Source organism: Crotalus tigris, unplaced genomic scaffold (genome assembly GCF_016545835.1).
Source record: "Crotalus tigris isolate CLP2741 ecotype Arizona unplaced genomic scaffold, ASM1654583v1 scf7180000020497.760770, whole genome shotgun sequence".
NCBI classification, from domain to species: Eukaryota; Metazoa; Chordata; class Lepidosauria; order Squamata; family Viperidae; genus Crotalus; species Crotalus tigris.
The window spans coordinates 483929-506376 of NW_024098046.1; the positions used below are offsets into that span (position 1 = coordinate 483929).

General features: G+C 49.4%; 1 protein-coding gene across 5 annotated transcripts in view; it reads left to right on the plus strand.

The window, feature by feature from the left end:
* SPECC1 (sperm antigen with calponin homology and coiled-coil domains 1) overlaps nt 1–22448 on the plus strand; it is a 164463-nt gene that overhangs the window by 30645 nt on the left and 111370 nt on the right. Inside the window, exon 1 of one of the 5 annotated variants that reach the window (XM_039366940.1) lies at nt 19707–19893. The exons of the other annotated variants lie outside the window; for them this stretch is intronic. Within the exon in view, the coding sequence (XP_039222874.1) occupies nt 19854–19893 (40 nt within the window). The 5' untranslated portion in view covers nt 19707–19853. Of the gene's footprint in view, nt 1–19706; nt 19894–22448 lie in introns of those variants that run through there. 5 annotated transcript variants of the gene reach the window in all.

The following is a 22448-nucleotide window of genomic DNA, read 5'->3' on the forward strand; positions in this document are numbered from 1 at the left end:
TATTCTATTCTATTCTATTCTATTCTATTCTATTCTATTCTATTCTATTCTATTCTTTCTATTCTATTCTTTCTATTCCATATTTTCTATCCTATCCTATCCTATCCTATCCTATCCTATCCTACCCTACCCTATCCTATCCTATCCTATTCTTTCCGTTCCATATTTTCTATTCTATTCTATTCTATTCTATTCTATTCTATTCTATTCTATTCTATTCTATTCTATTCTATTCTTTCTATTCCATATTTTCTATTCTATCCTATCCTATCCTATCCTATCCTATTCTTTCTATTCCATATTTTCTATTCTATTCTATTCTATTCTATTCTATTCTATTCTATTCTTCTATTCCATCCTATCCTATCCTATCCTATCCTATCCTAACCTATCCTATCCTATCCTATCCTATCCTATCCTATCCTATTCTATTCTCCATTCTATTCTGTTCTGTTCTGTTCTGTCCTATCCTATCCTATCCTACTCTACTCTACTCTACTCTACTCTACTCTCCAAGGAAATCTAGTCTGGTTAGCATTTGTCATTCCTGGATCAAAAAAGTTGGGGCTGCGGATAAAAAGTTTTTTTAAAAAAAGCTGAACGTTCGGTACAAAGAGTGGGACTCTTGTTAAAAAGAGCTTGCCCCAGGTAAATTTATCTGTGAAAGAACTGAAGCGGCTTCTTGGATCATTTATGTTAAAACTGCTCAAATTCAACTCGCTGGGAATCATTCTTGTGAATGTAAAAGACAGCCATTTGTCCGAAATGGTATAGGGTTGCCTGCCTGAGCAGGGGGTTGGACTTGATGACCTCCAAGGTCCCTTCCAACTTTATTATTATTATTATTATTATTATTATTATTATTATTATTATTGTTGTTGTTGTTGTTGTTGTTGTTATTGTTATTTATAAACAATTAATTAATTATAAAATTATAAATCTTATTATTGGTTCTATTAAAGAGAGAGGAACAGGCTTCATCAAGCTTAAATCTGTGTTTCTCAATCTCAGCAAATTAAGAAGTGGTAATAATAATAATAATAATAATAATAATAATAATAATAATAATAATAATAATGTTGGAAGGGACCTTGGAGGTCATGTAGTCCAACCCCCTGCTCAGGCAGGAAACCCTATAGACTGATGTAGAGTTCAAATTTTATTTCGATATTGGTTTTTGCATTTTGTTCACCTTATTCTCGTTCTCGAACATGAGTTCCTGATAGTTTTGTAAAAAAAAATAAATAAATTAAATAAAAATAAATAAATTAAAAAGCTGAAGTTTTACAACTTTCCTAAAGTGTGTGAATTGGAAAAAAACGGCCTTTCTGACCTTTTGCTCCTGTAAACCAACCTGGCTTTCTTCCTAAAAATCTCCTGAGTATACGTTGGTCTTGCAGAGGGTCTGGTTTTCTCCCAGGAAACAAATGAAGAAGGAAGTGAAAGCAAGTTGCGTCTCGCATTGTCGTGTGGCAAGGGTATTGTGTCACTTCTCAGCAAAAGAGTTGAACTCTTAGACATGCTCACTTGTGCACAAAGAGGGAGATTTACTTCTGAGAAGTCATACAGAAGACCTATTTTGTTTCATCTAGTCCAGGGATAGGCAACCTTGGCTCGTTTATGGCTTGTGGATTTCAATTCCCAGAATTCCTGAGCCAGCCACGCTGAGGGGAAAGGGAGAGGTTTCCATGCTGAATCACGCTGGCTCAGGAATTCTGGGAGTTGAAGTCCACCAGTCATGAAGGGGGCCATAGTTCCCCCATGCTGGCTGAGGAATTCTGGGAGTTGAATCCATGAGTCATGAAGGGGGCCATAGTTCCCCCATGCTGGCTCAGGAATTCTGGGAGTTGAAGTCCACGAGTCATGAAGGGGCCAGAGTTCCCCCATTGCTGGCTGAGGAATTCTGGGAGTTAAAGTCCACCAGTCATGAAGGGGGCCATAGTTCCCCCATGCTGGCTCAGGAATTCTGGGAGTTGAAGTCCAGGAATCACGAAGGGAGCCATAGTTCCCCCATGCTGGCTCAGGAATTCTGGGAGTTGAAGTCCAGGAGTCATAAAAGAGCCAAGGTTGCCTACCCCTGGTTTATGCCTTTGCTTACTTCTGAGTACTCATTGGGGGAGATGCCTGTGTGCAAATTTTCCATAAAATGGAACAAAAAAAAAGCATACAGTGTTAACCTTTTGAACTCTGAAGCTTCTCTTTGCTATGTATTCAGAATGGACAGTGGTGTGTGTGTGTGTGTGTGTGTGTGTGTGTGTGTGTGTGTGTGATGAGTATAGTCTGTTAAATATGTGATTGGGTAGATATATACTTTCGAGAGCAGGCAACAGAATTTCATTTGTAATGAATGGTATATAGGTTCTCCTACTTGAGCAGGGGGCTGGACTAGAAGACCTCTAAGATCCCTTCCAGCTTCTATTCTATTCTATTCTATTCTATTCTATTCTATTCTATTCTATTCTATTCTATTTTCTATTCAATTCATTATTCTATTTTATTCATTCTTCTATTCTACTTTCTATTCTATTCTATTCATTATTCTATTCTATTCTATATTCTATATTCTATTCTATATTCTGTATTCTATTCTATATTCTTCTATTCTATTCATTCTTCTATTCTATTCATTCTTCTATTCTATTTTATATTCTGTATTCTATTCTATTCTATTCTATATTTTATATTCTATATTCTATATTTTTCTGTTCTGTTCTAATCTAATGTGGGCCAGTGTGCTCACGGTGAAAAATGACAACAAAGGTTATCTTATCTCAAATACTGTTCTTGCTTAGTTGAAAAGATATTGAGGAGCCAGGAAGGGGTTTAATTATATTACTACTAAAACTCTTGTATTTGTTTGTTTGTAACCTTATATATTGGGTAAAACGGTGCATCGCACAGCAACAGTTTTTTGAATGAATGGACTTCAAACAGGCTAAGTTACCGAATGCAACCCAAATCCAGGACCCGTGACTTCCACGGGGTTCAAATTTGGCAGTTACTACGGCTGCTTCTGTGCTGCTGAGGTCAGCTGCTGACCCAGTGCTCCCTGTCAGCTTATTACAAGGAATGTCACTGGGGAAGCCGACAGGAAATCAGGAGTTGCTCCTACTGCTTTTTTTTTTCTTTTTTTGCCGGCCTGTGGTTATTCTGTTTCAGGTAGTCCTCAACTTATGTCCTCCATTGAGCCCCAGATTTCTGTTGCTAAGCGAGAAATTGTTGAGTGAGTTTTGCTCCCTCTTACGACCTTTCCTGCTGCAGTCGTTAAGCGAAACGCTGCAGTTTTAAATGAGTAAGAGGGTGGTTAGGCGACTCTGGCTTCCCCATTGACTTGGCTTGCCGGCGAAGGGGATCGCACGACGGCGGGACACTGCGCCCGTCGTAAATATGAGTCAGTTGCTAAGTATCCGAATTTGGATCACATGACCACGGGATGTTGAGTGTGAAGGACGGCCATCAATCTTTTTTTTTTCCAGTGCCGTTGTAACTTCACCGGACAAACTGTCGTTAATAATAATGATAATAATAATAATAATAATAATAATAATAATAATAATAATAATAATAATAATAATAATAAAGTTGGAAGGGACCTTGGAGGGTCGGTATAGGGACGGTATAGGATCTCCTGCCTGAGCAGGGAGTTGGACTAGAAGACCTCCAAGGTCCCTTCCAGCTCTGTTATTTTATTATTCCATGGAATTAAGGAGAAACTTCTGAGAGTAAGGACAATTAACCAGTGGAACAGCCTGCCTCCAGAATTCGTGCACACTCCGTCCAACCCCCTCATCTAGTCCAACCCCCTGCTCAGGCAGGAGACCCTATACCCTTTCGAACAAATGGCTGTCCAGTCTCTTCTTAAAAACTTCCAGTGTTGGAGCATTCAGGCACATTGTTCCACTGGTTAATTGTTCTAACTGTCAGGAAGTTTCTCCTTAGTTCTAGGTTGAAATGGTGTAGGGTTTCCTGCCTGAGCAGGGGGCTGGACTAAATGACCTCCAAGGTCCCTTCTAACTTTTATTACTATTACTACTATTATTATTATGGATCATCGCACAGTCAGCCAGATGTTCAGACTGGATTTGGCATTTTGTCTACTTATCGAGTCCTTACCCAGGACCTGGGATAGGCAGATATGGATGTTGTTGTTGTTATTATTATTATATTATTATTATTATCTGAAACTCTTGTTTAGAGAAAAGTAGAGGGGGGGACCCTGATTAGGGGAATGAAATCACAGGTAGCCCCAAGGGGGTTGGGGAGAGATTATTTCCCCCCCTCCTTTCTCAAAACACCAGAACTGTGATTTCCCCAATCAAGCAGGCTGAAAGGAAATGAAGAACGGATTAAAGAAAGCATCCCCATGGGCGTCGTTGGGTTGTGGAACTCACGGCCACAAGATTTTATTTATTTATTTAGCCCGGAGACTAAAACATACGAAGAAAGGCTGCGGGACTTGGGTCTGGCTAGTCTAAAGAAAAGAAGAAACAGGGGGGACAGGATAGCAGTGTTCCAGTATCTCAGGGGCTGCCCCAAAGAAGAGGGGGTCAAGCTATTCTCCAAAGCACCTGAAGGCGGGACGAGAAACAATGGTTGGAAACTGATCAAGGAGAGAAGCAACCTGGAATTAAGGAGAAACTTCTGAGAGTAAGGACAATTAACCAGTGGAACAGCTTGCCTCCAGAATTCGTGCACGCTCCGTCGCTGGAGATTTTAAAGAAGGGACTGGACATTCACCTGTCTGGGACGGTATAGGATCTCCTGCCTGAGCAGGGAGTTGGACTAGAAGACCTCCAAGGTCCCTTCCAGCTCTGTTATTTTATTATTCCATGGAAGGAAGGAAGGAAGGAAGGAAGGAAGGAAGGAAGGAAGGAAGGAAGGGAGGGAGGGAGGGAGGGAGGGAGGGAGGGAGAGAGGGAGGAGGGCAATGGTTGGAAGCTGATCAAGGAGAGAAGCAACCTGGAACTAAGGAGAAACCTCCTGACAGTGAGGACAATTAACCAGTGGAACAGCTTGCCACCAGAAATCATGGGTGCTTCACCACTGTAGGTTTTTATGAAGAGACTGGACAGTCACTTGTCTGAAATGGGATGGTCACGTGATTTACATTCGGAAGCTTGGCAAGTGACTCACATTTATGACGGTCACAGCATCCCGGGGTCACGTGATGCCCTTTTGCGACCTTCCGACAAACCAAGTTGACGGGCGGGGGGGGGGGAAGCCGGATTCACTTAACAACCGTATTAGTATCTTAACAACTGCACTGATTCCCTGACAGCTGTGGCCAGGGAGGTCGTCCAATGGGGCGAAACCCCCTTAGCGAACGCCTCGCTTAGCGACCTCAAATTTCCCGCTCAGCTGTGGGTCCGAAGGCAAGGTCTACTACCTGTACTCTACCAAGGGTGACCACCAGGGGGCAGCAGCAGGCAGGAAATGAACCAAGGCGTTTGCAAAAAAACCTCTTTTTTGCTTTTTATCCTGGGGAAAACTTTACATTTTTTTGAAAACCCCAAACAACCGGATGAAAACCTGCAAGCTTCATCTACAAAAACACACACACACACACACACCCTTCCTGTGCAACCTTGGCAGTTTTTCCCCACCAGAAATCTTCCCTGAATCTCTTTGGGGAAGGGTCACCTGTCAAATTTTCCCACTGGGCATGTAGCAGAGAGGCGAGGCGGCTCCTGGTATGTGGCCGGTCCTGTCTACGCTGGCATAAATGGAGCCGCCTTTGGCCACTTTTCTGCCCTCCAAAGTTAATTTAGAAATAAGAGGGTGTTGGATGATGGCCCCTCCTTGCAGCCCAGCCTGGCGGTGGTGTTGCTTTGCAGGCGTTTCACAGTGATTATCGAGGAATATGAGGAATAAGAGAATGACAAACAGTTGGAAGGGACCTTGGAGGTCTTCTAGTCCGACCCCCTGCTCAGGTGGGAATCACTATCGCATTTCAGACGGGGGGGCTGTCCAGTCACCTCCAGCGGTGAGAGACACACAACGTCCGAAGGCAAGCCATTCCACTGGATCAGTGGTTCTTAACCTTTTTTTTTTTTTAATTGAAAATTTTTATAAATTTTTACAAAAAGACAAAAAAATGACAATACAAAAACAGCATTAAAAAAAAACAAGACAAAACAAAGCAAAACAACCCTTCCCCAACCCTCCCCCAAACCCCCATTCCCTCCCCCCCCCGGAGCTTCCCAGAGCAGAATATAGGCTTAATTAAAAAAAAAGTTAGAAAAATTATATGAGAAAAAAGAATATAACACTAAGATGTATATATATATATCTAAAAATAAAAGTTATAGAAAAGCTAAATGGTATTTTTTTATATCCAATTTAAATTGTATAAACTTTATCCATTTATCCCAAACAGCAAGAAATTTCTCTTGCGATTGTTCTTTTAAGAAAGCCGAAATCTTTGCCATTTCCGCCAAATAAGACACTTTAAAAAACCATTCCTGCAAAGTAGGCAAAGATTCCTTCTTCCAATATTGTCCTACTAACAGCCTTGCGGCTGTAATCAAGTTCAACACCAATATAACCTCCTTTGTATCACAATCAGTAACTATACCTAACAAAAATAATTGTGGAGTAAATTTTACCCTCCTTCTAAAGATTCTCTGAATATTCCACCATATCTTAATCCAAAAAGCTTTTATATTTCTGCACGACCACCAAATATGATAGTAGGTGGCATCCAAACAACCACATATCCAACATTTAGGCTGTAAGTCAGGGTACATAAAAGACATTTTTTGTGGATCAAGGTGCCATCTATAAAACATTTTATAAAAATTCTCCCTTAGATTCTGTGCTTGTGTAAATTTAACATTTCTCACCCAAATAGTTTCCCAGGTATCCAGTAGAACTGGTTCACCAAAATTCTGCGCCCATTTTGAACGAATCGCCCCCTTGAGCCAATGAGGAAGTTAATGAAGAGCGGAGGTGGCGCAGCAGTTAGGGTGCAGCACTGCAGGCCACTTTAGCTGACTGTGTTCAGCAGGTCAGCGGTTCAAATCTCACCGGCTCAAGGTTGACTCAGCCTTCCATCCTTCCGGGGTAGGTAAAATGAGGACCCAGATTGTTGGGGGCAATGTAAATATATATATATATATATATATATATATATATATATATATATATATATATAGGTCTTTGGTTGTTCGGGTTTTCTCCCGCGTAAAATTGGAAGTGTCTTGGCAACGTTTCGACGAAGTCACATTCGTCATCTTCAGGCTGGTGTTTTTAGCTTCTTGCTTTGAGCAGCAATGTGTGGTTTTAGCTGTTTCTTCCTTTTAACTGCCAGTGAGGGTATGAACTGATTGGATGGGAGCTTGGCTGTGTTCTGATTGGGTGGAGGTGTGTTCTGAATGGTTAGGGGCTTGGCTGTGCTCTGATTGGCTGGGGGAGTGCACAGCCAAGCCCCTAACCATTCAGAACACACCTCCACCCAATCAGAACACAGCCAAGCTCCCATCCAATCAGTTCATACCCTCACTGGCAGTTAAAAGGAAGAAACAGCTAAACCACACATTGCTGCTCAAAGCAAGAAGCTAAAAACACCAGCCTGAAGATGACGAATGTGACTTCGTCGAAACGTTGCCAAGACACTTCCAATTTTACGCGGGAGAAAACCCGAACAACCAAAGACCTATATACAAATACCCGCGAAAACCTCAGAAAACAAATATATATATATATATATATATATATATATATATATATATATATATATATGTAGGTCTTTGGTTATTCGGGTTTTCTCCCGCGTAAAATTGGAGGTGTCTGGCGACGTTTCGACGAAGTCCCATTCGTCATCTTCAGGCTGGTGTTTTCAGCTGAAAACACCAGCCTGAAGATGACGAATGGGACTTCGTCGAAACGTCGCCAAGACACCTCCAATTTTACGCGGGAGAAAACCCGAACAACCAAAGACCTACATACAAACACCCGCGAAAACCTCAGAAAACAAATATATATATATATATATATATATATATATATACATTGCTTACTGGCGTATACCGCTTAGAGAGTGCTTGCACTTAAAGCGGTATATAAGTCTCATAAATAAATAAATAAATAAGTTGTCATCGCCCCCCTCTCAATCACAACATAACAAATAACTCTTCAATTTATGCAAACCCTTTTTTTTTTGTTTTCTTTAATATTGTCATCTGGACATATCGGTGCAAATAATTTATTTCCAGTCTTTCCCCCATATCCCAACTGTGTGAAAAATATTTGGTGCCGCCCGTCACTTGATTCCCAAACTTCGTGATACATGTATTTCATTATTACCTTATTTATTCAAGACACTTAAATGTAATGACCACGGAAAGCAACATTCAATGGCAAGAAAGTGAAATGCCCGAAAAGAAAAACAGTAACATTTAATGATTGAATTACAAGTGAAATTTAAGACGCAAAAAGAAATATAAAAAGGGTAGAGGCTGCTGCGCAACGCGCATGAAGGTAAGCGATGCGTCTTCACATATGTACGGCGTTCTGTACTGAAGCTAGCTGGAGGAACATTTGAAAACACAATTCAGTCCACTAATAGCCAGCGATCTGATGTTTTTGTACGACAGATATACAGCGATTCACTGTACGAAAAAGTCTCAAGAGTGTCCCCAAAACTTCTCGCTCCATCGCCCCCATATCGCCCCCTTTTCGTTCCTTTGCCCCCGCGTCGCCCCTTTTCATTCCATTGCCCTCCTGAAAAATGAAATTGCCCCCTGGGGTGCAATATCGCCCAGGTTAAGAACCACTGCACTGGATAATTGTTCTCACTGTCAGGAAGTTTCTCCTTAGTTCTAGGTTGTTTCTCTCCTTGATTAGTCTGCATCCGTTGCTTCTTGTCCTGCCTTCAGGCGCTCTGGAGAATAGCTTGACTCCCTCTTCTTTGGGGCAGCCCCTGAGAGATTGAAATACAGCTGTCCTGCCTTCAGGTGCTCTGGAAAATAGGTTGGTGGACCCCCTCTGCCTTGGGACAGCCGCTGCAATATTGGAAGACTGTTATCCTATCACCCCTCGCCCTCCTTTTCATTAAACTTTACCAGGCATACCCAGTTCCAGCAACCATTCTTCATATCCTTTAGCCTTAACAGAATGACAGGCTCGGAAGGGACCTTGGAGGTCATCTAGTCCAACCCCTGCTCAGGCAAGAAACCCTAGACCGTTTCAAACAAACGGCTGTCCAGTCTCTTCTTAAAAACTTCCAGTGTTGGGAGCATTCACCGCTTCTGGAGGCAGGTTGTTAATAATAATAATAATAAAGTCGGAAGGGGCCTTGGAGGTCATCGAGTCCAACCCCCTGCTCAGGCAGGAAACCCCATACCATTTCAGACCAAATGGCTGTCCAGTCTCTTCTTAAAAACTTCCAGTGTTGGAGCATTCACCGCTTCTGGAGGCAGGTTGTTCCACTGGTTAATTGTTCTCACTGTCAGGAAGTTTCTCCTTAGTTCTAGGTTGCTTCTCTCCTTGGTTAGTTTCCATCTGTTGCTTCTTGTCCTGCCTTCAGGGGCTTTGGAGAATAGCTTGACTCCCTCTTCTTTGGGGCAGCCCCTGAGAGATTGAAATACAACTGTGCTCCAGGGCTTCAGTTCTAGTTTAATTAGCCTAAAATGGGAAGCCCCTCCCCCATTAAGCCCCCAACCAAGGCCAAAATCGTTTTGAAGAGTAGCTGGGGAGGGCATCCGGTTTCCCAAAGGTCGGGGGTCCGGGGCTGGATCTGTTTCTTGCAATCTGCCACATCAAAGGAGACGCCCAGGTTGCTGTGCTGGGGGGGGGGGCTCAGCCAGACTCCCCCCCCATCTTCCTTGATGTGTTCCAGGCTGTGAGGAGGGGGCTGTGGGGAGGGGGCTGAGGCTGGGTGATGCACGTGGAATCATAAATTAGGAACTGTTTCCTTTCTTGCCCTGCATCGGGGTCCTTGGGGGGGGGGGGTCAAGGGAGAGCACGGAAATGCCAGAGGGACATTCCTGAGTTTTTGGATTCCAGATGTGGAGCTGTTTGCCTGTTCTGACCCCCTCCTCTCCTCATGTGGGGTGGTCCCCAGCTCCGGAGCTTCTGGCAGAGGGTAGGCAGCCACTTGCTGCCTATGAAATTGCGGCTGGGGGTTTTTGCCTGTGAAATTGAGGCTGGGGGTTTCTGCCTGTGAAATTGCGGCTGGGGGTTTTTGCCTGTGAAATTGAGGCTGGGGGTTTTTGCCTGTGAAATTGAGGCTGGGGGTTTCTGCCTGTGAAATTGCGGCTGGGGGTTTCTGCCTGTGAAATTGAGGCTGGGGGTTTCTGCCTGTGAAATTGCGGCTGGGGGTTTCTGCCTGTGAAATTGAGGCTGGGGGTTTTTGCCTGTGAAATTGCGGCTGGGGGTTTCTGCCTGTGAAATTGCGGCTGGGGGTTTCTGCCTGTGAAATTGAGGCTGGGGGTTTCTGCCTGTGAAATTGCGGCTGGGGGTTTCTGCCTGTGAAATTGCGGCTGGGGGTTTCTGCCTGTGAAATTGCGGCTGGGGGTTTCTGCCTGTGAAATTGAGGCTGGGGGTTTCTGCCTGTGAAATTGAGGCTGGGGGTTTCTGCCTCTAAAATTGAGGGTAGGGATTACTGCCTCTGAAATTGAGGCTGGGGGTTGCTCCCTCTGAAATTGAGGGTAGGGGTGCTACCTCTGAAATTGAGGCTGGGGGTTTCTGCCTGTGAAATTGAGGCTGGGGCTTGCGCCCTCTAAAATTGAGGCTGGGGGTTGCTCCCTCTGAAATTGAGGCTGGGGGTTTTTGCCTGTGAAATTGAGGCTGGGGGTTCTGTCTATGAAATTGAGGCTGGGGGTTGCTCCCTCTGAAATTGAGGCTGGGAGTTTTTGCCTGTGAAATTGAGGCTGCGGCTTGCGCCCTCTAAAATTGAGGGTAGGGGGTGCTCCCTTTGAAATTGAGGCTGGGGGTTGCTCCTTCTGAAACTGAGGCTGGGGGCTGCTCCCTTTGAAATTGAGGCTGGGGGTGCTACCTGTGAAATTGAGTCTGGGGGTTGCTGCCTCTGAAGTTGAGGCTGGGGGCTGCCACCTCTGCCTAAATTTTGATTACCTGACTGTGGAGCTGCTGACTGTCATAACTGCGAGGAACAGTGAGGCCACACCTGGAATAAAGCATCCAATTTTGGTCACAACACCACAAAAAAGATGTTGAGAGTTTGGGAAAAGTTCAGAGAAGAGCAACTAAGATGATCAAAAGCCTGGAGACTAAAACGTATGAAGAACGGCTGCGGGACTTGGGTCTGGCCAGTCTGAAGAAAAGAAGAAATAGGGGGGACAGGATAGCAGTATTCTGGTATTTGGGGGGTTGCCACAAAGAGGAGGGGGTCACATTATTCACCAAAGCACCAGAGGGCAGGATGAGAAACAATGGTTGGAAACTGATCAAGGAGAGAAGCAACCTGGAATTAAGGAGAAACTTCCTGAGAGGGAGGACAATTAACCAGTGGAACAGCTTGCCACCAGAAATCGTGGGTGCTCCATCACTTGAGATTTTTAAGAAGAGACTGGACAGCCATTTGTCTGAAATGGTACAGGGTTTCTTGCCTGAGCAGGGGGTTGTGCTAGATGACCTCCAAGCTCCCTTCCGACTTTATTATTATTATTATTATTATTATTATTATTATTATTATTATTATTATTATTATTATTATTAATAACCTGCCTCCAGAAGCAGTGAATGCTCCAACGCTGGAAGTTTTTAAGAAGAGACTGGACAGCCCTTTGTCTGAAATGGTACAGGGTTTCCTGTCTGAGCAGGGGGTTGGGCTAGAGGACCTCCAAGCTCCCTTCCAGCTCTATTCCGATTGATATTACAGAATCACGGCTAGACAGAGAAGCCCAACTGAGGCCATTTCACAAGAACGACGGAGCCCCTAAAGCACACCAGCCAAAGATCCATATAGCTGTTTCATCAGACCCAGACGAAAACAGACTATTTATTCCTTTCACACACTCACACACACACACACACACACACACACACACCAAGTGCAAATTTCCCTTTTCTTCCGCGTGAAACATGTAATCTCCCAGTCGAAACATTTTGTTTTCTCGCGGTGGACTTCGATCCAAAGGAGCAAAAGTAACAATTGTCGGTTTATTCTTGGCAGCGAGGACAGCGTCTCACATCACTAATAAAAAAAAATAAAACAAATGATGGGGGGGGGAAGGAAACAGTTGCTTGTGCTCAATCGGAGCACAGAGGGAAGGGACCTTGGAGGTCATCTAGTCCAACCCCCTGCTCAGGCAGGAGACCCTAGACCATTTCAGACAAATGGCTATCCAGTCTCTTCTTAAGAACTTCCAGTGTTGGAGCATTCACCGCTTCTGGAGGCAGGTTGCTAATAATAATAATAATAAAATAAAGTCGGAAGGGGCCTTGGAGATCATCTAGTCCAACCCCCTGCTCAGGCAGGAAACCCTGTACCATTTCAGACAAATGGCTGTCCAGTCTCTTCTTAAGAACTTTTCGCAGTTCTATCTCCAGGCGTTAATGCAATTTATTTATGGAAGAAATAGATACGTCTGCGCGACTGTTCCAACCTTTCTTTTAATTAGGTAATGATTTTAATTTTTATTTTAATTATATATATATTTTAAAAAATGTAATTTCCCCCCCACACACACACATGAAAGCTCCTTTATCTAAGGTGACTATATGGGTAGCCCTTGACAGTTGTGGGAAAATGGTCCTAAGACACTTTTTTTTCCAGTGACATCGTAACTTCGATCTGTCGCTAAACGGACGGTCGTAAGCCGAGGACTGCCTGCAAATGCATCAAACGACCGAGGCTCTTTTTTTTTTTTTTTTGCAGAATGTGACCTTGCAGAAAAGCGACAACGCCCGAGAGGGTTGTGAGAATTTGGCTTTTGGCACTGACACGGGCGGGTTGGACTAGATGACCCCGGAGGGCCCTTCCAAAACTGCTCCCATCACCCGAGCGCTCGTTATATTATTATATTCATAATTACAGGGATGCTAATAACCCTGTAATTGGGATCGTGGAAAGGAAGGTTTGCCATTAAAAGAAGACGGGAGGGTTGTAATATTTTTTATTTTTCCCTACCCACACCATCCCCTCCTGGAAGCCAGGGAAGGTTTTCAACCAGATGGGAGTTGTAGTACTCACACAACCCGGGATCCACTGAAAATGTATTCTCAGCATGGGCTAAGCCTGTTTAGTTGCAGCCTCTGGGGTGTGTGTTTGTGTGTGTCAGAGGAACTCAACCAGCTGGTCAGCATTCTGAAATCTGGGCTGAAACCAGGAAAAATTCTGTTAATTCCGGGGATTTTATGGACTCGGTTAAAATGTGAACGGTCCGGTCGGGCGCCTGTTTAACACTCTTGCTGATTCTCAGCTCCCTGAATATTTTGTAGGTTTAGAATTAGACTAACAAGAGTTGGAAGGGACCTTGGAGGTCATCTAGTCCAACCCCCTGCTCAGACAGAAGTCCCGATGTGCCATTTCAGACAAATGGCTGTCCAGCCTTTTCTTTAAAAAGCCCACCAGTGATGGAACATTTATAATGAAACAGAATAACAAGAGTTGGAAGGGACCTTGGAGGTCATCTAGTCTAACCCCCTGCTCAGGCAGGAAACCTTATACTGTTTCAGACAAATGGCTGTCCGGTTTCTTCTTAAAAACTTCCAGTGTTGGAGAAGGGAGGGAGGAAGGAAGGAAGGAAGGGAGGAAGGAAAGAAAAAAAGAATAACAGACTCGGAAGGGACCTTGGAGGTCATCTAGTCCAACCCCCTGCTCAGGAAGGAAACCTTATCCCATTTCAGGCAAGCCAAATCAACTGGGAGGCCAGTTTCACTTAACGACCGGGTTACTCACTTAACAAGTGCCGCGATTCTCTTTAACGACCGTGGCCAAGAAATGCCGTAATATGTGGCGAGACCCAGTTCACAAAATGTCTCACTTAACAATTTGAAGTCTTCGGCTCCGCTGTGGTCGTTAAGTCGAGGACTTGCCTGTATAGGCTGTGATTGTGTGTTGTTCACTTTAGCGCCCTTGGGAGGAGCGCAAATCACCAAAGCTGCCGTTAAACGTGTCCCTTTGTTAACTTTAAAATATTGAAAGTGTGTGTTGCTAAGTGTCAAAAAAAGTGGAAGGATGATAAGAAATGAAACCTCAGGGAGGGAAAATCCTTGTCTAGTTTAACGAAGAGAAGGACGTGGGGGGACAGGATAGCAGCCTTCCAGTATCTCAGGGGCTGCCCCAAAGAAGAAGGAGCCAAGCTATTCTCTAAAGCGCCTGAAGGCAGGACCAGAAGCAACGGATGGAAACCCATCAAGGAGAGAAGCAACCTAGAACTAAGGAGAAACTTCCTGACAGTCAGAACAATTAACCAGTGGAACAACCTGCCTCCAGAAGCAGTAAATGCTCCAACACTGGAAGTTTTTAAGAAGAGACTGGACAGCCATTTGTCCGAAATGGGATAGGGTTTCCTGCCTGAGCAGGGGGTTGGACTAGATGACCTCCAAGGTCCCTTCCAACTTTATTATTGTTTTTTATTATTATTATTATTATCGATCATTGCACAGTTGGCCAGATGTTCAGACTGGATTTGGCATTTTGTCTACCTCTCGAGTCCTTACCCAGGACCTGGGATAGGCAGATGTGGATGTTTGATGATACTACAGGTATCGTCGCAGGATGGAAGCAGTTCCTAATAAGGCCGCCTTTTGCAATTGACTAATAGCGAATTTGTCAATGCCAATGGTGTTCAAGTGGTGCTCCAGTTGTTTTGGGATTGCACCCAAGGTGCCTATGACTATTGGTACTACCCTTGCTTGCTTTTGCCACAGTCTTTCTATTTCTATTTGTAGGTCTTTGTATTTTGTTATCATTATATTATTATTATTATTATTATTATTATTATTATTATTATTAATCTGATGAAGAGAATGACCAGGGGGACACACGATAGCAGTCTTCCAGTGTTTGAGGGGCTGCCCCAAAGAAGAGGAGGGGGTCAACTTATTTTCAAAAGCGCCTGAAGGCAAAGTCAAGAAACAAGGGATGGAAACTCATCAAGGAGAAAAGCAACCCAGAGCTAAGAAGAAATTTCCTCACATTTGGAAAAAAATTAACCAGTGGAACTCCTTGCCTCCAGAAGTTGTGGGTACTCCCAACACTACAGGTTTTTAAAGAAAAGACTGGACAGCTGTTTCTCTGAAATGACGTAGAGCAGGGCTTTTCAACCAGTGGTACGGGTACCACCTGTGGCACATTGGCACCTGGCAGGTGATAAGCAACTATCCTAGAAAAGGGGTAGCGGGGGAGGGGAATGAGCTGAACCACTGGCAGCACCGCACAAGCCTGAGCGAGAGACGGCTGGAGCTGCAGGGCTGTCAGGGCTCAGCGGAAGCGCCAGGATCAGTGCCGCTTTCCAGCTGATCGTCGCTTCGGGGTTGTTAGGGCTCAGTGGAAGCGCCAGGATCAGCACCAGGCTCCAGCTGGAGCTCAGCGCTGATCCTGGCGCTTCTGCTGAGCCCAGAAGAAGCGCCGATCAGCTGGGATGTTGCAGCCTCTCCAGGGTCTTGTGATTTACATTCAGAGGCTGGGCAACCGATTCATATTTATGACGGTCACAGTCTCCCAGGGTCATGGGAAGTGACCAAAACCTGCTGCAACCACCCACCAGACGGGGGGGGGGAATAAAAACCAAACACCCCCCCCCACCCCACCTCCGCTGCCAATCCTCAACAGAAATGCTCACAACAATGAAAACCTCGGACAGGAGGAAGAGCGCGGCCAGGAGGGCAGGCAGGTGTCTTGCTCAGCTGTGGCTTGGGGGGCACTTTTTTCAGTGCCATTGTCACTTCGAACAGTCACTAAGCAAACTGTTGTAGTCGAGGACTACCTGTACTTTATCACTTTTTTCCCTTTTTTTTTTTTTGGTCATCAAGCTTTTGACCCCTTGCTAGGCGACGGGCAGTCCTCGGATGTTGCCATATCCTAAAAGTGGTACCATGAGTGAAAAGTTTGAAAAGCCCTGGCCTAGGGTTTCCTGCTTGAGCAGGGGGTTGGACTAGATGATCTCTGAGGTCCCTTCCCACTCTGCGGATCTATTGTAACTCATTTTGGAAGTCTTGCTTTTCAAGACAAGTTAGGGGGTGCGTCACCCCAAAAGTCACGACACGTCGGCTCGGACCAGCGTGACCCAGGCTGGCCGTCCCTGGTTTCCAATCAGGCGTGGATGCGTGTGTGTTGTTCGTTGTTGACGTCGGCTTGGGCCACAACCCACAAAAGCTGGCAGCTTTGGGGGGGGGGGAGAATTGGCAAAGGAGCATCCAGACTGGGAAATGTTGGCTCCCCCACAGCCGTGCACCCACAACTGAGGATGCCCGTTGTGGTGGGGGCCTTCCCTCCCCCCAGCTCAGAAAGGCAGTCCTTGGGGGAGGGGCTGCTGGCTGAGAGGGCCCAGCCCCTTCTCGCCCCCCCATCTTCCTTCGTTCCCCATTTGCACACTCGGCCCCCAGAAAGGGCCCTGCACCCCCCCCGTGCCCCAAATTCCTTCCTTCTCCCACCAGGGGGGGCCCTGCTCCCCCTGCCCCCTTTCCCATTGGCAGACCTGCCCTCTAGGGAGGGCCAGGACCCCCTGCGCCTCCCCCCCCAGGAGGAGCCCTGCTATGGCTGCCCCCCCCCCGTTGTCCTCCCAGGCCACCTCCCCCTCCTCTTCCTCCTCCTCCCTCCATTCCCCATTTGCACCCTTGTCCCCCCCCCAGGGAGGGCCCTGCTCCCCCAAACCTCCGGGGCCCCCTTCTTCTCCCCTTTTTTCCACTTTCCCCCTCTGGACCCTTGCGCCCCCCCCCAGGGTTCCCCTATGCCCCAAATTCCCTCCTGCTCCCCCAACGATGCCCCCCGGCCATCCTCCCCCCCTCCGCACCCTACTTCTACTACTACTATTACCCTTTCTCCACCCTTGCTCCCACCAGGAACAGCCCCCCTTTCCCTCCCCCCACCCCCGTAGCCCTTCCTCCTCCCTCCTTCTGCACCCTTCTTCACCCCCAACAGTCCTGCCACCCCTGTTGTCTTGTTGCCCCCCCAGGAACAGCCCATCCCCACCCCGTGCCCTTCCACTTCCTCCTCCTGCAATGTTGTGGCCCCCCAGGAACAGCCCAGCCCCCCCACCCCTTCATCCTCCTCCTCCTCCTCCCCATCCTGCAACCTTGTTGCCCCCCAGGAACAGCCCAGCCCCCCCACCCCTTCCTCCTTCTCCTTCTGCACCCTTGCTCCCCCCCCAGGAACAGCCCAGCCCCCCCACCCCCTCCTCCTCCTCCTACAATGTTGTTGCCCCCCAGGAACAGCCCAGCCCCCTCCTCCTCCTCCTCCTCCCCCTCCTGCAACGTTGCCTCCCCAGGAATTGCCTAGCCCCCCCACCCTCTCCTTCTGCAAAGTTGTTGCCCCCCAGGAACAGCCCAGCCCCCCCACCTCCTGCTCCTCCTTCTGCACCCTTGCTCCCCCCCAGGAACAGCCCAGCCCCAGCCCTGTGCCCTTCCTCCTCCCCCCCTCCTGCAACCTTGTTGCCCCCCCAGGAACAGCCCAGCCCCCCCTTCCTCCGCCTTTCTTCCCCCCCCAACAGTCCTGCCACCCCTGTTCCCCTTCCTCCCCCCCCTCCTGCACCCTTATTCCCATCTAGGAACTGCCCAGCCCCCCCTTCCTCCTCTCTCCTCCTCCCCCGCCTGCAACTTTGCCCCCCCCACAGGAACAGCCCAGCCCCCCCCCCACCCCTTCCTCCTCCTCTCCCCCTCCTGCAACCTTGTTGCCCCCCCAGGAACAGCCCAGCCCCCCCCACCCCGTGCCACTTCCTCCTCCTCCTGCACCCTTCCTCTACCCCCTCCCAGAAACAGCCCAGCAACCCCCCCCCCCGGTCTCTTCCTCCTCCTTCTCCTGTGCCTTTCTTCCCCCCCCCCCGGAACAGTCCTGCCACCCCTGCTCCCCTTCCTCCCCCCCTCCCCCCCTTCTGCACCCTTGCTCCCACCTAGGAACAGCGCAGCCCCCCCCTTCCTCTTCCTCCTCCTCCTGCAACGTGCCCCCCCCCGGGAACTGCCCAGCCCCCACACCCGTTCCTCCTCCTCCTCCTTTTGCACCCTTGCTCCCCCCCAGGAACAGCCCACCCCTACCCCCGTGCCCTCCCCCTCCTGCAACCTTGTTGCCCCCCCAGGAAGAGCCCAGCCCCTCCTTCCTCCGCCTTTCTTCCCCCCCTCCCCCGGAACAGTCCTGCCACCCTGCTCCCCTTCCTCCCCCCCTCCTCCCCCCTTCTGCACCCTTGCTCCCACCTAGGAACAGCGCAGCCCCCCCCTTCCTCTTCCTCCTCCTCCTGCAACGTGCCCCCCCCCGGGAACTGCCCAGCCCCCACACCCGTTCCTCCTCCTCCTCCTTTTGCACCCTTGCTCCCCCCCAGGAACAGCCCACCCCTACCCCCGTGCCCTCCCCCTCCTGCAACCTTGTTGCCCCCCCAGGAACAGCCCAGCCCCTCCTTCCTCCGCCTTTCTTCCCCCTCCCCCGGAACAGTCCTGCCACCCCTGCTCCCCTTCCTCCCCCCCCCTTCTGCACCCTTGCTCCCACCTAGGAACAGCGCAGCCCCCCTCTTCCTCCTCCTCCTGGCAACGGTGCCCCCCCGAACTCCCCAGCCCCCACACCCCTTTCCTCCTCCTTTTGCACCCTTGCTCCCCGACCCCCAGGAACATCCACCCCTACCCCCGTGCCCTCCCCTCCTGCAACCGTGGTTGCCCCCCAGGAAGAGCCCAGCCCCATTCCTCCTCCTTTCTTCCCCCCTCCCCCGAACAGTCCCTGCCACCCTGCTCTCCCTTCCTCCCCCCCTTCCTCCCCTTCTGCCCCTTGCTCCCACCTAGGAACACCGCATCCCCCCCCCTTCCTCTTCCTCCTCCTCCTGCATACGTGCCCCCCCCCCCCCGGGAACTGCCCAGCCCCCACACCCCTTCCTCCTCCTTTTGCACCCTTGCTCCCCCCCCAGGAACAGCCCACCCCTACCCCCGTGCCCTCCCCCTCCTGCAACCTTGTTGCCCCCCCAGGAAGAGCCCAGCCCCTCCTTCCTCCTCCTTTCTTCCCCCCCTCCCCCGGAACAGTCCTGCCACCCCTGCTCCCCTTCCTCCCCCCCTCCTCCCCCCTTCTGCACCCTTGCTCCCACCTAGGAACAGCGCATCCCCCCCCCCTTCCTCTTCCTCCTCCTCCTGCAACGTGCCCCCCCCCCGGGAACTGCCCAGCCCCCACACCCCTTCCTCCTCCTTTTGCACCCTTGCTCCCCCCCCAGGAACAGCCCACCCCTACCCCCGTGCCCTCCCCCTCCTGCAACCTTGTTGCCCCCCCAGGAAGAGCCCAGCCCCTCCTTCCTCCTCCTTTCTTCCCCCCCTCCCCCGGAACAGTCCTGCCACCCCTGCTCCCCTTCCTCCCCCCCCTCCTCCCCCCTTCTGCACCCTTGCTCCCACCTAGGAACAGCGCATCCCCCCCCGTGCCCTTTTCCCTCCCCCTCCCCCTCCTCCCCCCCCTCCGCTCGCCCTGCAGTAACCGCGGCCGCCTCTGCGCGGCTCCTTCCCAGCCGGCTCTTTTTTCATTCCGCCGCTCGGACGGCGATGCCCGGCTTTGGCCCGGCCTCTCCTCCTCCTCCCTCCCTCCCCCTCCTCCCGCCGGCCCTGGAGCCAGAGGGCCGGCCCAGCCGGGGCAGGGCTCTGCGGAGCCTCCCCCGCCGCCTTGAAAGAGCCGGAGCCCGGAGCTGGCGGGGCTCCTGCTTGGTCCGCCCGCCCGCCCGCTGCGCCGCCGCCTCCTCCTCTTCCTCCTCCTGGCCGTAGAGCGGGTCGAGATGGGCAACCAGCCGGCCAGACCCGAGGATCCCGAGCCAGGTGGGCGAGGGGCTGGGCTGGGCGGGGGGGGGAAGGGGGGGAGAGGCGACCCTCTGCCGGGCTCTGCCCAGCCTTTGCCCGGCCGTCCAGGGGTGGTTCGGCCAGCCCCACCTCCGGGGCTGCGGAGTTGGGTGGGCTGGGGGGCGAGGGACGGAGGGAGGGGGGAGGAGGGTTGGAGGGAGGGGGGAGAAGGGTTGGAGGGGGGGAGGAGGGTTGGAGGGAGGGGGGAGGAGGGTTGGGGTCCTCCAGTTCTCCCCCTCCCCGGCGCCGCTTCTTCGGGGAGGGGTCTTCCTTCTCTGGAACCCCCCTCCCTCCTCGGAGTCTGCCCTGGAAGGACCCCAGAGCAAACTTGCAGACAATGGGACGGTGTCTGGGTGTGGGGGGGGGGCTGTCTGCTTCTGGAGGGCATTGGGGAGGGGTCTTTCTGGGCCAGCCCTGGGTCTGGGAGGGGGCGTGCATGGGAAAGGTGCCCGTGTCTGCGTTCCTGCCCTTTGGCAGTGCCCACCTCGGGGTCTGAAAGAGTCCGTCGCTTCCTGGGTGTTGGGGACCCTGTAAGAGCCCACCACGAGTGAAGATGGGCGGGGGAGGGGGGAGGAAATCTGGTCTGGCAAGACATGCCAAGGCCGAGCAGGGTCAGCCCAGATGACTGGCGGGCACAAGGACTGGCCATTTGCAGAGCAGAGGTGCCTCAGTTTCTCTTCTGACGGAACGTGCAGCTCAGGGTCAGCAACGGCCGTTTAAGGGGGTGGGGGCGGATTGCCATCAATGCCTTAGTAGGGCAACTCTGGATTTTGGTGTGCAAGATGGTTATCTTCCCTTGGGGAAACTGGCCTGGGTGTTCTGCTTTTTGAGGGGGGGGTCCCTTGCATCCCCCTCCAAGCATCAGCAGGCCTCAGGAACCGGTCCCTTCTTTTGTCAGGACTTTCCCCCTTCCCACCTCCGGGTTTTCCCACCGCTGTATTGTCTTCCTGGAAGTGCATCAGCATACTGAGCAGCTTCCGGGAAGTGGGGATGGAGAAAGGAAGGAAGAAAAGAAAAGAAAGAAAGAAAGAAAGAAAGTAAGAAAGAGGAAAGAAGGAAAGAAAGAAAGAAAGAAGACAGACAGAAAGTAAGAAAGGAAGGAAAAAGAAAGAAAAGAAAGAAAGAAGGAAAGAAAGAAAGGGAAGCAAGGGAAGGTGGGAAGGAAGGAGTGAAGTAGACAAGGAAGAAGAAAGGAAAGAAGGAAAGGTGAGAGTGGGAAAGAAAAAACAAGAAAGAAGAGAAAGAAAGAAAAACGAATGAACAAAAGAAAAAGGGAGAAAGAGGAAAGGTGGGAGAGAAAAGAGAAAGAAGGAATGAAAAAAGATGAGAGAGGGGAAAAAGATGAGAAAGATGGAAGGAAAGAGGGATTGGGGAAAACAGAAAAGGGAGGAAGGAAAGAAAAAGAAAAGAAAAAGATAGAAAGAAAGAAAGAAAGAAAGATGGGAACCAAGGGAAGGAGAGAAGGAAAGAAATAGGGAAGGAAAGAAGGGGAAAAAAGGCAAAAAGATGGGAAGAAAAGAAAGAAGGAAAGGGAGGGAGGGAGGGAGGGAGGGGAAAAGAAAGAACGAGAAAGAAAGAAAAGAAAAGGAGAAAGAGAAAGAAAGAAAAATAAGGAGGAACCGGGGGAAGAAACAAAGGAAGGAAAAGAAGTCCACTTTGCTTTGGGGTTCCAGTCCCCAGACCCCCCCAACTAACCCCTCCCTGGAGACCAGCCAACTTTCCTGTATCCCCTTATTCTGGGAGGCGGGACCCCCTTTGGTGGATTGGGCCCCCTCCTGAGAATCCAGGCCAGGCTTTTGTGCAAGGGGAAAGTAAGCAAACCAGACGTCAACCTTGAACAAGAACCCACCCCCTGGGGGGGGGCTCATGAATTTTAATGCCCCCCCTCATTAGCATCTCCTCCTTTGAAAGCTCTCCCTGCCCCTCCCCCCCTCTTTTATTCAGAAAGAATCAGGGGGCCTGGAAGCGGGAATAAAAACCCCTTCCCCTCTCCCCCTCCTCTTCTTTTAAATCAGTTTAAATCCCCCCCCAATATTTGGCCAGTTTAAGATGGGAGGACTTCAACTCCCAGAATTCCCCAGCCAGCTCTGCTGGCTGGGGAATTCTGGGAGTTGAAGTCCTCCCATCTTAAACTGACCAAGTTTGGAAAAAAAACAACTGATTTAACATCCTAGAAAGGCTTTTTTGAGCCCCAAAAAGTTTTTAATGCTCTTTCTGAAGGATCTGCCAGCATCCTCGGACAAATATCCTCATTTTTTGGGGGGGGAACCTCTGTGAAATATTTGCATCCCTCATTGCACCGCAGGGCCAAACCGTGTTTGCGCCCAGACTTTCTAGCCCTGTTCCTCTGACTCGGTGGGGCCCGCCTCCTTCGTTCTTTCCTGTCCCGGTTCCATTATTTTGAAGTACTTTGTGTTGTTGTTTTTTCCCCCCTGCCAATTCTTAGTGCCTAAAAACGCCGGCCCGCTCTACAAGGTTGTTGTTGACCCGCTTGTTAGGGGAAGCCTGCAGGAATACATAAAAGGTGTGTGATT